General features: G+C 39.0%; 1 protein-coding gene across 1 annotated transcript; it reads left to right on the forward strand.

Annotated features, from left to right (window-relative positions):
* The first annotated feature begins 2,454 nt into the window (after window positions 1-2,454).
* Window positions 2,455-9,705, forward strand: LOC128623143 (uncharacterized). Its single transcript, XM_053650031.1, has 2 exons — window positions 2,455-8,536; window positions 8,837-9,705. The coding sequence occupies exon 1, from the start codon at window positions 2,455-2,457 to the stop codon at window positions 5,881-5,883; it is 3,429 nt and encodes a 1,142-aa protein (XP_053506006.1). The 3' UTR covers window positions 5,884-8,536; window positions 8,837-9,705.
* The last annotated feature ends 7,097 nt before the right edge of the window (window positions 9,706-16,802 follow it).

The following is a 16,802-nucleotide window of genomic DNA, read 5'->3' on the forward strand; positions in this document are numbered from 1 at the left end:
TTAATATGCAAGGAAAAGGAAACTGGAAGATAAGGGGATTGCAATTAACTGGATATGGTTTTAAAGGGAATTTCCAAATGGAATATAAGGGGATTTTGAAAAAGGCATAACGAAACATAATGGGGAAATTTTAGAAGAATGGGAGGAAATAAAAAGGGGTCTATATCGGAGATAGAAGACTGTATAAATAGGGAAGGGGGAGCTGAATAAGATCGGATCACTTTGGGAAGTCTCAGTCTTTGGATCTCATGTTGGCTGTTGGACAATAAACTGGATTTTTGCTTTTCGCATTCATCGTGTTCTTGACCTTTGTTTCTAACTTTTTGAGTTTGACTGATTTTGAGGAAAGGCACTGAGCACCCCAAGTCATTTTTAAATACAACAATGCTTGATTAAAGACCTTTTGTAATTTATTCCAATAAAGCAGGGGACTGCGGATGAAAATTAGCTATTTGGCCAAATTGTAAATGGTCCCTTTCCAAATAAAGAAATAAACTTAAAAAACAAACAAAAAAAAAGTGTGTGTTATGTAAGGCCAGACAAAAACCATTTCATGCTGTGGAACATCCATTAGAACAGTTGCTTCCTGTTATCACTTATGTTATAGTAGCTATGAGCATTCCTTCCCTTACTCTCTGTCGTTCTCTCTCTTGACAAAAGTACACCGCTTGACATGTTATGAACAAAACAGAAAGTGCAAACGTCTCCATCCTGAAGACTTTCAGGGCTACTGACAGAACTGCTGTGTTAAATCAGTAATCCATAACTTCTAATTAGATCATTCAAATGTGCTGGGGTGTAAATTTAAATTACTATGCATTACTCCATTTATTTATGTTCTATGGCATTTTCTTTTCTTTAGGGACAGTCAGAATCTGCCTCATCAGAATCTCATCACTGCAGAACCGGGGGAGAATGAGATCATCTATCCCGATGCAAGCATACGCTCAGACGCCGCCTGTTGGACTTCAACTGCACGCTCCACAACAGACTTCCTGTAGCAGGGTGCCTAGCCCTACAGCGCAGGGGCTATTATTATATTATGCACAACAAAGGGTGTCAAATCAACAAAACAATCATCAAAGTAATCAACAGTCTCATGTGTTATGGAACGGCCAGTCTTCCTCCCAGCCTGTTTCAAGTTCATGTAATTTGCAGTCGAGACCGAGGCCTCAAACGTGGTTTACCAACTCGCAGAATGGGTTGCTTCTCAGCAGTTCAACTTGTGTGGGAAGTTCTTTACCAAATGGACAGGTTGCACCATTGCCAGCTGCTCAGCATGGACCCTCCACTCAAAATCTCAGCCATCATCCCCAGACCTTGAATAGACATACTGTTCCTCAGCAGAACTATAATATGCCACACTTGCACAACGTCAGTAATACAAATGTTCCTTGGTTCCCTTCGAATTATAGCAATCCAAGTTCTGCAACTGAACAGAATAAGCTGACGCATCAGTCAGTTCTACCTCAGTACCAGGCTCTGAATGAACATCATAACAGAATGCAGATTGCGCATCAACCTGCAGCTCAGCCGCAACAAACAGATCGGTCTGCTCAGATTCTGCACAATCAGGCACAGCAGAAAATTCACAATAATCAAGCTCAGGTAACAGGAGGAAAAGGAAATGGTGCTTTATATAACTCTGTTAACCACTTCCCTGCTACTTCACAAAGACTCATCACTCCATCCCAGCCTTCAAACTACAGTCAGCAGACTGGTCAGAGCCACGCAAGCTATAACGGGAATCACGCTCAACATTCATCACAAATCCAGCATCAGCCTTCACCATACAGAACAGAGACCAATTCTTCCGGTTACAGTCATTTAAAACACAGCGAGGACAAGCATCAAAATTTACAGTCACACCCACACCCACCATACCCAGAGCAGAGGAGAAAGCAGAGGAAAAATCAAAGTTCAGCATTAAGGTTACCCCAGGACAATTTCCAGGACCAGACTTCACTCCAACAATGCAACACTACACTAGATTCTGGCCATCAAAGCCAGACATGCCATCCTACTGTGCCTGCCATTCAAGGCAACACATGGCCACAAGAATCAAATGATGCAAGCGCTGGACTCCCTAGGTCCTCACAAGTTACAATATCTTCAGACACTCCTACCAGAGGAGTACCACCACTCAAGCTAATAAATTTGCTGGTAGGGAAATACAAGGCACCTGCTCAAAGGCATGTCACTAATCCTCTGCCGTGCCTCAAGGCCAGCTTTACCACCCAGGGGCAAACACCCAGTCACATTACACCTAATGCAAGCTACCCTCAGACACCAGAATCTACCCCATGCTGTAGTGCACTTGCAACCCTTCACAGTAAAATACTCCAAAGGATCCGCAGTAAGCAGACATCTGTCAAAAGAACAGCCATCTTAAAAGAGAATGAACATGCGCTTGGTAATCAGTTGAAAGCACCACATGTTCAAAGCTTTGAAGGGATGCAGAGTAGAAGATTGCAGTTAGACTCGAACATCGAGAGAAAAGATGGACATAACGGCAATAACTGTCATGGAGAGGTGCAGTACTGTGAGGATGTAGCTGAGTCTCTAGAGCTGGTAAGGGCACTGCAGAAAACGTATCGACAATTCCACAAAGCAGTAGCTGTAGTTCCACCCATTTCTCAGCAGCCCCCCAGTCCAGAAAAAAATGATCATGTCCCCACAAGCGCCGATGACAGCCTTCCTTTCAAGATCGATGCTGTCTGTACTCTTGTTACGGAGGGCAAGAATGTGGAGCAAGAGTCAAATGCACCGAGTCTGCCCAGAGAGACCATCAAGGAATTACTGCAGTTGTTTTCAATACCAGACCCCGAGACACAGGAACCTAACAAACCTGAAGATGGATCTACAGTCGACAGCCTAATACCTGACACTCAAAGCACAGACATTCCTCAGTCTCAGATTGACTCTTCCACATCTCAAGACCCTGTTTGCTCTACTGTCTCGACCTCAAAAAGTCCAGAGGATCACAACGAAGTCCAAACTGGTCAGTCAAATGGCAACATGTTTGATGTGTCCAAGATACAAGTGCTTAAGTTTACACCGAAGAAATTTATTGAGTTTGTGAAGGTTTTAGAAAGCACAACAGAAGGAAGTGTAAAAGAGCCAGTAGCAGATGTTAGGAAGTGTCTCTTGGATCTCTATTGGGACGGAAGCGTAATAAACCTTGTTAAACAAATACAAACAGTCACTGAAGAGATATCTGGCTTCTCTACTGAAGTGTCCATAAAAGAAATGCAGACAGCCGTTTTTCACTACCTTAAACCTGAACTGTTAAAGATGCTGGAACATGGTTACCACATTCTGAAAGATGACACAAACTTACCAGCTGAGGACTTTATGTCGTCATGGTTGAACATCGATGGACAGCCTGCTGATGTAGACAGTGTTCTTTCGGAACCAATTTTGGACTTTAACTTTACCGATTATGCTTTACACGGAAGTTTCAACGCACTTGACATTTATTCCGAGTTTGAACCTTCTACAAAGGTGATCCCTGCAACAACTGACTGCCAGGATGACCAGATGATTAACAAAGAGCTTGCAAACACACAGGTATGTGAAAGTAAATCCACCGATAAAGTCTCCAGCACACAAGAAGCATCAAAGAAGCAAGAAGATGAAAACCTTGAGAAACATCAGCAGCAAGATGTAAATATGAATCCTGAAGAATCTGTAGATGCAAATGAAATAGCAGACACACTGACTGAGAGCGAAACCGAATGCGAACAAGTCTGCGGAGATGCAAGTGAGGATATCGCTTCTTCCTCTGAAATGGTTGAACAGAAATATCTTTCTAATGATGATTCCAGTAATGACTCCCAATTAATTGAACTCTCACTTCTGTCATCTGATGATGCTAGAACCATTTTTAAGGAATACTCTGGTTCTGATTTACAAAAAGAGCCATGCCAAGATGAAGCAAAGGGTTCCACCACCTCAGACAATAAGTCTAATGAGTTCTGCAATTCAACCAATCAAATCAAATTTACTTGCCCTCATGTGACCTACATCGACTGGAATGGTGACGATTTCTGCCCCAGGTGCTGGGAAGAAACTCCTTTGCTGGATCTAGATCTGGAAGAAGCTCTGTTCAGCCCAAAGGCGGTTAGTTCTACTCCTAATAAACAAGATCATCATAATCACAGCTGTAGTCCACAATCTGGAAAGCCAGATTCAAATTGTACTGTATTGTCAGAGGGTAGCAGCATATCTGACTCATCTACTCCAAAGGTATTTGAAGGGACCATCTACGAACCAGACCCTAATCCATGTAATGCAGTAGAAAGCTGTACTCCTCTGTCTGGTAAATCACCAGTTGAAGAACTACATTCACCCGTGTGCACTGAAAGTGTTGGCTTCACTATGCCAGTTGAAGAACAAGTCTGTGAGACCAACAGTTCAAAGGGCCCAAAGTTACCCAAGGCTCTGTCGTATGCACAAAACCTAGTCATTCCAGAGCAGACCAAAACCCCAAGAGATGAAGTTTCTCCACCAAAAAGTCTACCATGCAAAAAGTTCAAGCTAACCAAAACTACAGCAATACCTGCTGGAGATGACCTTTTCACTGCTGGTATTGAGACCACAAAAGCTAGTGCCCAAAAACCACATTCAAATGATCTTGATGTTACTCCAGCTGAAGGTGACCAGAATTGTAAAGATGAAAGAAAAGAAACAGGAGAAGTAAGAAGGTCTCCAATCAAGCTGAAAATGAATGCTCAGTGTACACAATCTGGTACACCAGACCCAAATGTGAATGTATCCTCAGAGACTAGCAGTGTCTCTTCAAATCCTTCAACCTATGGAGTTAATATGAGTATCACAGAACCAGACCCTAATCTAGGTGATTCAGTACAGAACTCTAACTCACCATCTGCTAAATCAGCAGATAAAGAAGCACATAGACTAGTATGTTCAGAGATCGTCAGGGTCACTTTGTCAGTTGAACAAGTTTGTGAGGCAAATAGTTGGTCAAGAGCAGAGTTATCCAAGACTCCCGCACAAAACATTGAACAGAAAAGGCCAGTCATTCTGTCACATACCAAAACATCTAGAAAAAAAAATTCTCCACCAAGATATCCTCCATGTAAAAGGGTAAAGGTTACCAAAACTGTATCAATACATGCTGAAGATGACCTTTTCACCCCTGATATTGTGGTCAAAAAAGCTAGCTCCCCAATACCACATCCAAGTGACCCTACTGTTACTCCTGCTAAAAATAACCAGTATTGCAAATATGAAAGGAAGGAAAGAGGAGAAGAAAGAAAGTCTCCAATCATGTTGAAACTTCAACGTAAGCAACATTCTGGCCCAACCAAAACAGATTCACATGGGAAATGGTACAAGCCATCTGTTAAGTCCCAAGTGCCAAATGTTACACCTCAGCCGAAAAGTTCAGATGCAAACAAAGGCAAAGAACTTGGTAAGACAAAACAAACTGGACAAAACAAAGAAAAGCTGAGATTTTCGCTGTATGGATACAGTAATGGCGACAGGAACAGAATCGTCCATCAATGTACCAGGACAAAGTCGTCCACAGCTCCTGCTTACGTCACAATCTCAAACAGCCTTGAAACTGCACAGAGCTACACGGATGCACCTTCGGCTAAGCAAAAGGTCTATAGCCAGTGGAGTAGCACATTTGTGGAAACAAAAAAGAATACCTCTTCACATAAGAAGCATCAAAAACCTGTGAAAGCAGAACTGAAATCCAGGACACCAGCACTCAAAAGACTTGTTCAAGACAGATTCGCTATGAAAGAGAAGCAATCCACAAAGGATCTGAGGCATAAACAAAGTGCTGAAGATTTTATTGTTGAACAAGAAGCCAAAAGGTTGAAGTGTAACACTGCTGATGAAAACTTATAACCATGGACACACAAACTACAACGGTTCTTATGTAGTATGTTCGAAAATACACTTGTACTCTACGCTTTTCAGTGTCAAATAATCATTGCTTATAAACTCTTTTTATGGTAAATTGTCAAATCTGGATTATTTCAGTGCTGAATCCATACTCTGCTCATTTCTTTTCTTTCACTAGTAATTGCTAGTGAAAGAGAAGGCTCTCTCTCTCTTTTTTTTAAATCTATTTCCAATTCCAGTGATATAACCTACTTTAACGGTTGTTTTGTTTAACTGATAATATACTGTGTTATCAATTTAATTCACCACTTTTTTTTAGTGGTTTTATGAATGCTAAAATATTGTTTTGCTCTATGAGCTGGGAGCTTGATAACTGTGGAACTTTTTTACCTTTTTATATTGTTGAGGTTTTACAATGTATTATTTGTATTTTTTACAATAAAGTTTTGTATGAAGATGTTGTCATGTTACTGGACGAATTAGTTATGACAAACAATACAATTGTTTGAACAAATTATGAACACAGAGGTGTTCACAGTTGTTCACAGTTGTTTGTACAGTGGGGGAAATAAGTATTGAATGTGTCAACATTTTTTTCAGTAAATATATTTCCAATGAGGCTATTCACATTAAATTTTCACCAGACATCAGTATTAACTCAAGAAATCCAGGAATATAAAGAATTCACAACATTAAAGTCCATAAATAAAGTTATGTGTAATAAAGTGGAATTACACAGGAAAAAAAGTATTGAACACGCTAAGAAAAAGCAGTTCTCCAATGCAAGGAACCATCTGTAAGTAATTATACCCCCGTCTGTGAAAATTAATATCAGCTGGGTTAGTAAATTGATGGTCTATAAAAAGGCTTTTTGTTACCAAGGTGTCATAGAAAAAACATCTCATGATGGGTAAAAGCAAAGAGCTCTCCCAAGACCTTCGCAACCTTATTGTTGCAAAACATATTGATACAGATACAGACGTATTTCTAAACTTCTGAATCCTCCAGTAAGCACCACTGGGGCCATCAAACATCACTCCGTCATCAACCGGCCACGCACAGGAGCTCCTCGCAAAATTTCTGACCAGGGAGTCAGAAGAATAGTCAGAAGAGTAGCCCAAGAGCCAAGGACCAGAAAGAGCTCCAGAAACACTTGGAGGCAGCAGGTGCCATCGTCATAGAGAAAACAATAGGCAATGCTCTCCACTGCTCACACTCACCCCACAAGACTCCATTACTAAAGAAAAGGCATGTCGAAGCTCGTTTAAAGTTTGCTACAACTCATTTGGACAAGCCTATGAAATACTGGGAGAGTGTAGTCTGGTCAGACGAGAGTAAAATGTAACTTTTTGTCAGTCATACTAAACACCATGTCTGGAGAAGAAATGACACTGCACATCACCCTCAAAACACTTTACCAACAGTGAAGTTTGGAGGTGGAAGCATCATGGTGTGGGGCTGTTTTTCATCACATGGTACTGGCAGACTTCATATAATTGAAGGAACGATGAATGGACCCCTTTACCGGGAGATTCTTGAGAAGAATCTGCTGCCATCCACCAGGATGATGAAGATGAGACGTGGGTGGAGCTTCCAGCAGGACAACGATCCAAAGCTTACAGCAAAAGAGAAGAGCAAGAAAAGAAAGAGCAGAGGAAAAGGCCAGAAGAATGATGGATCATCGGGGGATGTTGATCACAGATGACTACCACACGATCCTGCAATATCTGAGTTCCCCACAGATCGCTTTAGCTGCAATGGCTAATCAACTCTGGAAATGCCATAGGGATGTTCAGAAACAGATAAGAAAAGTCATAAAAATAAGTAGAGTATTAAGGACTAAAATGTATATAGAGGATATTGCTTTTAATAAAGCGACCAGCATGCAAGTCTGTTCACTGAGCAAAAAAAAACACTTCCTGACCCACATGAATATGAACATGATCTAAGCCAGGCTATTATGTACATGACACCTGAATAAGTATAGAAAGTTAAAATAGATGCTGATATGCTTCTGCTTGTATATGTGTAATAAAGAAGAAGCGCAAGGTGTTAAAACAACAAGGGTTTGAAATGTCTTTGGCTTCCTTATTTTAAACCAGTATCTTAAAAACACAGAGGTTTAAATGTCACTGAGGCCTAATGACGCCTGAAGGTAGATACAACAGGATATTGTGGGTTAGCCTAACATCTTGTGCTCAGTGACTGACAGGGTTTGAAATGCTCTCTGGAAAGTATGTTGTATGCTATTTTGAAAAATGAACGTGTAACCTCTGACTCATATACCGAATTGATGTGATGACAGTTGACACTAAAGTTCCTATTTATAAAAATCGAGATCCAATGTGCCTGCTGAAATTTATATAATATGTCTGAATATGTTCATTCTTCACCAAGATTTCCCTGGTCAAGATCTACGCGTGGTGAAGATATTCTTAACGGCTGTATTGTTAACTGTTATCCTGTTTGAAACTTGTTATTCTGTAAGAAACGAATCCACTTAAGTGGAGATTTGTAAACTCAGGAAATGACTAGTGAGTCCTCTTTTTCTATGATAGACTAAGAATAGAGTTTCTTATTTTCTTCATCTGGTGATCAATGTGTAATCCTAAGGTGTAAGGCCTCTCCTGCCCCAGAGGCTCGGACCTCGACCTGAGTAAGTAACAAAGCTTCTCATTATGATGTAGACCCTAACAATATTTATATTGTATAGCAGGGCCTGGTATTTCATTTTCCTGATAGAAAGCTCACCAGGTGCAACTATCCCTAAGGAATTTATTGCATATTAACCCAGACCATGTCAATATATACATATATAATGATGAATATTGTCTGAACTTCCTTACTGAGAGAAAGTATATCTAATCAGTATGTTTTGGGAAAGTTTCCTGGTCAGAGCTAGAGCTCGACCAAATCCAACCTTGAGGATGCTGTGTATTGGTGTGTGTGTGTGCAGTCTGTTGTCACAGGACGTTCAGAGGTGAACTGATCATCTGACGAGACAACTGGAGCCTAAAAACTCACATTGATGACCTGAGTTGTGCGTCAACTAGGATGTGACTGACGTCCAGATAATCGATGGAGATACTCTTCTGATGCACAGCCATGTGTGGAAATTTTCTAAATGTATCTATGCCTTAACCAATCAGAATCATCCAACCTGATGTAATGACTAGCTTAGTGACTGTGTGAAAGTATACTTGTTGATGTAATGAGTGTCATTGCAGCGCGGCCTACGAACTCCTTTCGGATGAGACTGCAAACTATTCTTCAGTAAAAATTTTCTTCAGTTGATTGCATCTCTTGACTCCTGGCCTTCCTTCATCATATCTGGTCCTTGGGTCTTTAACTGTAACTTCCCCTACACTATCACGAGGATGCACTGACCTGTCCGTCTCAGCATAAATAAACCAGACTGAGATGAAGATTCATTTTACTTCACACAAGAAAAGGAAGATATTAGTTCAATTCATTTTCATTTTCCTAAAATAAACCAAATACATCTTAAAATCATTATTATCTGCTTCTATTAGCTGATTGGTTAGTACAAGAATGAAATAAAACTATCTAACCTTAAAGTAACCTTAGTTAAGTTTGCACAGACTTTCACTTCTCCAAAATCAGTTGATGGAGGAAGGAAGTTTTGTTTGCCAGGATATCTTACAATGTGTGCTATTGCAAAACTGTGTGTGTGTGTGTGTGTGTGTGTTTTGTTGGGGGTGTTTGAGACAGTTTAATCTTTGTACTTCATGTTCTTTTGTCTTCCTAATGAGTTAATGTCTAGAATCTATGCCATTTCAGGTATGTATTGCATTCTGTTCAGACAAGCAAGATTTTTGTGGATTGTAACTTTGTATGTCAAGATTTCAATTATAAATAATTGTCACTACTCAGAAAATTTATATATATATATATATATATATATATATATATATATATATATATATATATATATATATATAATTTTTTTTCTATATACAAACATACATACATACATATATATAAACTTATGGTGTTTATACCAACACCTACTGGATGGGGCAATTTTAATTTCTTTTGTTCTGATTGGTCAGGGGTATGTGTGTGTATGTGCGTGTGTGTGTGTGTGTCATATTTTTGGTTGGATGTGTATGGAAATGCATTATTTATTATTTCATCAGCCTTATGTAAATGTGTGCATGTGTTTGTGTGTGTGTGTGTGTGTGTGTGAAATTGCACCGGAAAGCTATAGGAATAGAACATGCAACAATAATGATCATTAACCTTTTTGACCTAGGCCTGACTCATGAGTGTTTCACAGTCTATGTGAAAGGAAAGAACTTGTGTGTGTGCGTGGGATTGCACCAGAACCAGATTTAACATAATTATATTTGATGATGATGACCTTTGACTTGTCAAGATCATTATATTTGATGATGATGACCTTTGACCTAGACCTGTCAAAACCACTTAGTGATTTTTGGTAGCATACAAAATATACAACCTATCTTCAGGATTACTTGTTGATCACCAGATGAAGTAAATAAGAAACTCTATTCTTAGTCTATCATAGAAAAAGAGGACTCACTAGTCATTTCCTGAGTTTACAAATCTCCACTTAAGTGGATTCGGTTTCTTACAGAATAACAAGTTTCAAACAGGATAACAGTTAACAATACAGCCGTTAAAAATATCTAATGGCAGAAACCACGGATAACCACAGAAATCTTGGCAAAGAATGAACATATTCAAATATATGATATACATTTCAGCAGGCACATTGGATCCCGATTTTTATAAATATAAATTTTAGTGTCAACAATCGCTTTGCTTGTATTTCCTCATTTGTAAGTTGCTTTGGATAAAAGCGTCTGTTACATGAATAAATGTAAATGTAATGTAACTGTCATCACATCAATTCGGTATATGAGTCAGAGGTTACACGTTCATTTTTCAAAATAGCATACAACATACTTTCCAGAGAGCATTTCAAACCCTGTCAGTCACTGAGCACAAGATGTTGGGCTAACCCACAATATCCTGTTGTACCTACCTTCAGGCGTCATTAGGCCTCAGTGACATTTAAACCTCTGAGTTTTTAAGATACTGCTTTAAAATAAGGAAGCCAAAGACATTTCAAACCCTTGTTGTTTTAACACCTTGCGCTTCTTCTTTATCACACATATACAAGCAGAAGCATATCAGCATCTATTTTAACTTTCTATACTTATTCAGGTGTCTTATTATTAATACTTATTATTATATACACTATAAGCCAAAGTTATAGAAGCAGTCGAGTTATTTTTAAAGGTTCCAAAATATTTGAACAGTTAAGGCATATGATCTGATCTATATTATATATACGTACCTTAGATAATGCCTCTCTGAGGGCCATGTTGGAATGTTCCCAAGTCAAAGTACTGTAGAACTCCTCAGCATTAGATCACCTCATCATACTCTTTCCATACCATCGTGCTCTTTGCCTGAAAAAGCAATTCACATTCTCTGTCAGAACATATTTGACAGTTGGGGGTCTAATTCTAAAATCACCAGATACCAAATGTTCAGCAGTTTTGTCTCGCTGCCAAAACAAAATAAAAATGTTTAAACCTTAAGTAATGTAGTCACGGAGGGTGTGTACATTTGTCACTCTACATTCATGGTGGGGATCCTTATAGACTGTGGAACAGAAATGTACTCAGTGTGTCTCCACCGATTTATTTCACATTGCAGTACAACCATTTTTCTTCTTTACCATTATGGACGAAACACCTGTTTCTTTTAAAACATCATCTTTAAATGTTTTTTCTACCTTGTAAATAAACCTTCGGACTTAAGACACGATCTTTGGAAACAACAACGTCTTTACACTATCTTCATGAAGAAATTGTCAAACTAACATCTTGGGGGTTTTTTTCTTGGAGCAAAAGTCAGAGCCTCTCTGATTTCAACAGGTCCTCTTGTTAGGGAATACACAGCATTCCTCTAGGGGTATTAGGATTTCTTGGAGCAGACACTGTAACAGATAGTTGCAGAGTTTCTTCTGTATAACTACAACATAACTACAACATAACTACAACATCTTAGCCATTATTTAAGCACTGAGACGCTCGACTCTCTCCTTAATTCGTTAACATAAGCACATTTGCAAGCATCCTAGTCAGCAAAACCCCCAGAAAACACGTCTCTATCTCACACAGACAGACAGCTGCCAGGAAAGATCACACATTCATGTCAAACAGTGTTACAGAGGTGAGAAATTCACACGACTCAACTGTCAGCCAGTGGGGACATGGGATGTCAAAGCACAGACAAAAGGTTGTGTATTTAGCAACAGTTCTGCGTAAGTATCCTCGCTGGCGAACCATTTTCCGGAAATTTGTTTATAGTTGAAACAAAACGCACGATTCTTTTAAAACACCATCTTTTAAAAAAGGTGTTGTTGTTTTTTTTTTACCCTTAAAGTACCTTGTTTGGAAAGTAGGCTATGTAATACATATTTTCATTTTCTTCAGACATATTGTCACTTCAGTCTCCACAACGAATAACACCGATGGTTTTGGTCTTTATTTCAGTAAAAGAGAACAGCGTCCTCATACAGCCTTGAAGGACTGTAGAAATGTTTCACACATCAGTGTTTTTCTCAACAACATAGGCAATAAATGTTATCTGTTCATTTCTTGACAGAAGCATTACACAAATCATACACATAGGGAGCTACACATACATAAATTGTCCACAATTCTAATACATCTACCACGTTCAGTATTCAGTATTTTCTCATAGATTAGTTATACAAACTGATACTTAGCACAGAAGTAATTACAGAAACAGAGATTCGCTTAAAACACAAATGTACACATCGGTAGGGATCGTAAAACCCTGAAACACACGACTCATCCCTTAATTCATTAACATAAACACACTGTAAGCATTCTCGTGAGCAAACCCCCAGGAAACACATGACCTTATCTCTACAAGGAAAGGAAGGACACAACCCAGACATACAGGTGCCAAAATGACCCACTGATACAGTCGATAGGGTTACCCCCACCCCTGTCATAAAGTAAGTGTCCTCCCACAAAACTCTTGGTCAGGAAAAACACAAAGGGTCATAAATTAAGACACTACTTTGATTGACAGTTTGACAGAAAGCGTCTGCCGTGAAACACGTCTATGGGCGGGGTTTAGAGAGCGAGAGAGAGAGAGAGAGGGGTGTGTCTGAAACACGTATGTATGGGCGGGGTTTAGAGAGAGAGAGAGAGAGATAGGTGATTCGGTTTTAACGTCATTAATGCTTTAACCCAGCGAATGGAAGACATCTCGGAAAAACTTATCTTCTAGTTTAAACAATACGGCGATTCTTTTATCCAACACTTTAACATTTTTACCTCAGAAGGATCTTTGTTTAGAAGTCATGTAATACATGCGATTCTTTATTAAACAGCTCTTTTAATCTTTTTACCTCCTAAAGGTTTATGTTTAGAAGGTATGTAATATGCGTGATTCTTTTAAACAGATTTTAAAAAACGCTTTACCTTCTAAACTTTTTATTCAAAGGCAAACCAGGACTCCCTAAAAACGTAATCAACATTTGTTTTCATTTATTTCACAAAACAAATGTTCTACTCATATATGTACACATTCATCATATATGTACACAAACATCATGCTTTTTCTAACAATGTGTTTACACAAAACGAAATAACCCCACAGAGTAACACAAACACATGCCCAATATTAAACACTGATACGCTTTTCAGACGTATTTCACACCCCAAAAAACCAGACTCATTAACATAAACACCTTTGTTGGGGGGCTACTCCCCCACACACCCCTCTCCACCACTGCCCAGACACACAGGGGCCAGATTGACCCACTGATACAGACGACAGGGTTACCCCCACCCCGGTCATAAATTATGTTACCTACAGAAATGGCGGCCAGAGAAGCACAAAGGGTCATAAATCAGCACACATTACTTTGATTGACAGTTTGACAGAAAGTGTATGATATAACTACTTATGTGTATGTGTGTGTCATATTTTGGTTGGATGTGTATGGAAATTCATTATTTATTATTTCATTAGCCTTATGTATGTGTGTGTGTGTGTGTGTGTGTGTGTGTGGAATTGCACCGGAAAGCTATAGGAATAGAACATGAAACAATAATTATCATTAACCTTTTGACCTAGGCCTAACTCGGGAAAGCAAATAACGACCTAAACAGGGGATATGCGTGGGAAAGCTATCGGTATGAACATGCAGCAATCATTATCATTAACCTTTTGACCTAGGCCTGACTCATGAGTGTTTCACAGTCTATGTGAAAGGAAAGAACTTGTGTGTGTGCGTGGGATTGCATCGGAACCGGATTTAACATAATTATATCAAAGCCAATTAGTGATTTTTGGTAGCATACAAAATATACAAACTATCTTCCCTCTCACATGGTGTGATATTGTGCATAGAGGCAAGACAGACAGGAATATTTGAAATGATATGTGATGTTTTGCAATGATGGACATGATTCATATGAAAAGCAAGTAGATGAAACAGTTTGGAACAGTAGCTGATGATACTCAATATTCTTGCAAATTTCTTGCAGTTGTAATGATGATGATGATGATGAACATCAACACTCGTTTGGTGGATTCATGTTAAAAATCGGCTCTGCCTGTGATTGATGTTAATGATAATCATTTATTTATCACATATACAATACAGCACAGTGAAATTCTTTTCTTTGCATACTCCAGCATGTTAGGAAGCTGGGGTCAGAACACAGGGTCAGCCATTATGCAGTGCCTCTGGAGCAGAGAGGGTATATATATATATATATATATATATATGTGTGTGTGTGTGTGTGTGTGTGTGTGTGTGTGTAAAGTGTGCACTGAGATACAATAATCGGCTCAGGAGAGGCCTTACGCCTCAGTATTACTTGTCGATCACCAGATGAAGAAAATAAGAAACTCTATTCTTAGTCTATCATAGAAAAAGAGGACTCACTAGTCATTTCCTGAGTTTACAAATCTCCACTTAAGTGGATTCGGTTTCTTACAGAATAACAAGTTTCAAACAGGATAACAGTTAACAATACAGCCGTTAAGAATATCTTCACCACGCGTAGATCTTGACCAGGGAAATCTTGGTGAAGAATGAACATATTCAGACATATTATATAAATTTCAGCAGGCACATTGGATCTCGATTTTTATAAATAGGAACTTTAGTGTCAACTGTCATCACATCAATTCGGTATATGAGTCAGAGGTTACACGTTCATTTTTCAAAATAGCATACAACATACTTTCCAGAAAGCGTTTCAAACCCTGTCAGTCACTGAGCACAAGATGTTAGGCTAACCCACAATATCCTGTTGTATCTACCTTCAGGCGTCATTAGGCCTCAGTGACATTTAAACCGCTATGTTTTTAAGATACTGCTTTAAAATAAGGAAGCCAAAGACATTTCAAACCCTTGTTGTTTTAACCTTATCTGTTTCTGAACATCCCTATGGCATTTCCAGAGTTGATTAGCCATTGCAGCTAGAGCGATCTGTTGGGAACTCAGATATTGCAGGATCGTGTGGTAGTCCTCTGTGAACAGCATCCCCCTCATCCTTTTCCTCTGCTCTTTCTTTTCTTGCTCTTCTCTTGTCTTTTAGGGATCTTTTCGCTGTATGAGATGTCAGATTGACCTCTGACGGAGGCTTTAGTAAGATTCAGGAAGACGTCACCAAGAGTTAAAGTTTTGGTTCTGGGTGTAATGTGTTCGATTGGTGAGATAGGAGATACAATGCAACGGGATAAGGTATGGGTTGAGAACTCCATATCAGAATTAGGGCCATCTACAACAATGCACCACATAAGTAACCTTGTCCTAATAAAACCTTTTTAAAAAAAATTCAACTGACGGAGACTGGTTTGTTTTTAGATTGAAAAGGTTAGTACTGTGCCTAGAGATCAGTTCACTGTTTCAGAAAAGTATATAAGGGCATATGTGTGTTTGCATAATTCAGACTTTCTGCAGACTGTCTCACTTTATTTGCTTTAAATAATGTTTCATTTCTTTTGACATCCATAACTCCTGGTCTCTGGAAGTTTTTTGACTTTGGTTGGAGGGATTTTTCCACGACATTATTAGCAGGAGGATAATATTTCTCTTGCTGAAGCACGACCCTGCATTAACAATAACAAGTTCAGTCTAGTCAATTAAAAGTGTGAACACGCTCTCATGTAGTTCAGCTTGGGTTTTAGGTAGATAAAATAATAAGCATGTTATGGATCATCCTTTATTCAGCAGACAGACAGAGTTATTCATTAACAGTTAAGCTTGTTAGAGTACCCTGTACCTGTCGTGGCGAACAAGCTTTGCAGCCTAACAAAAAACCTCAGAGACAGAGGGTTAGTAGATGTCAAAAAGTAAATAAACTTTATTGAAACAATAAAGTGAGACAGTCTGCAGAAGGTCTGAATTATACATACACAAACATGTCTTTATATACCTTTCTGAAGCAGTAAAATGATCCCTTTCACCTTTTCTTTCTAGAAACAAACCAATCTCCATTGCCTTAACTAATTATTCACATCCATATGATACCTTATATTTGTGGCGCATGAGTTGTCAGTTGTACTTTCTTTAAAAGTTTTACCAGACCAGGGTTTTTTTACTTTGTCCCATAATTCACGCTATAGCCTCAGCCTGGTACTCTTCCTCCTCGTAGTCTTATCTTTTATTTTGACACTGATTTGCAAGCTTAAAGGGCTTTGTTTGGAAACACAGTTCTGGTATGTGTCTAAGTGCGTTTTTTTATCGCCATAGAGTGAGACTGGTTTAGGCAAAACACAGGGTTCTTAATGTACACACTTAGAATGTCACTTGTCAGAAAGTGTTTTATAGTTTTAAATGATACCTGCTGTTCAGAGAGGTACGGGCT

The sequence above is a fragment of the Ictalurus furcatus genome, chromosome 19 (assembly GCF_023375685.1).
Source record: "Ictalurus furcatus strain D&B chromosome 19, Billie_1.0, whole genome shotgun sequence".
NCBI classification, from domain to species: Eukaryota; Metazoa; Chordata; class Actinopteri; order Siluriformes; family Ictaluridae; genus Ictalurus; species Ictalurus furcatus.

Bases quoted from the DNA above. Each gene is read 5' to 3' on its own strand.
- LOC128623143 (XM_053650031.1), top strand. From the start codon at position 2,455: ATGCAGAGTAGAAGATTGCAGTTAGACTCGAACATCGAGAGAAAAGAT.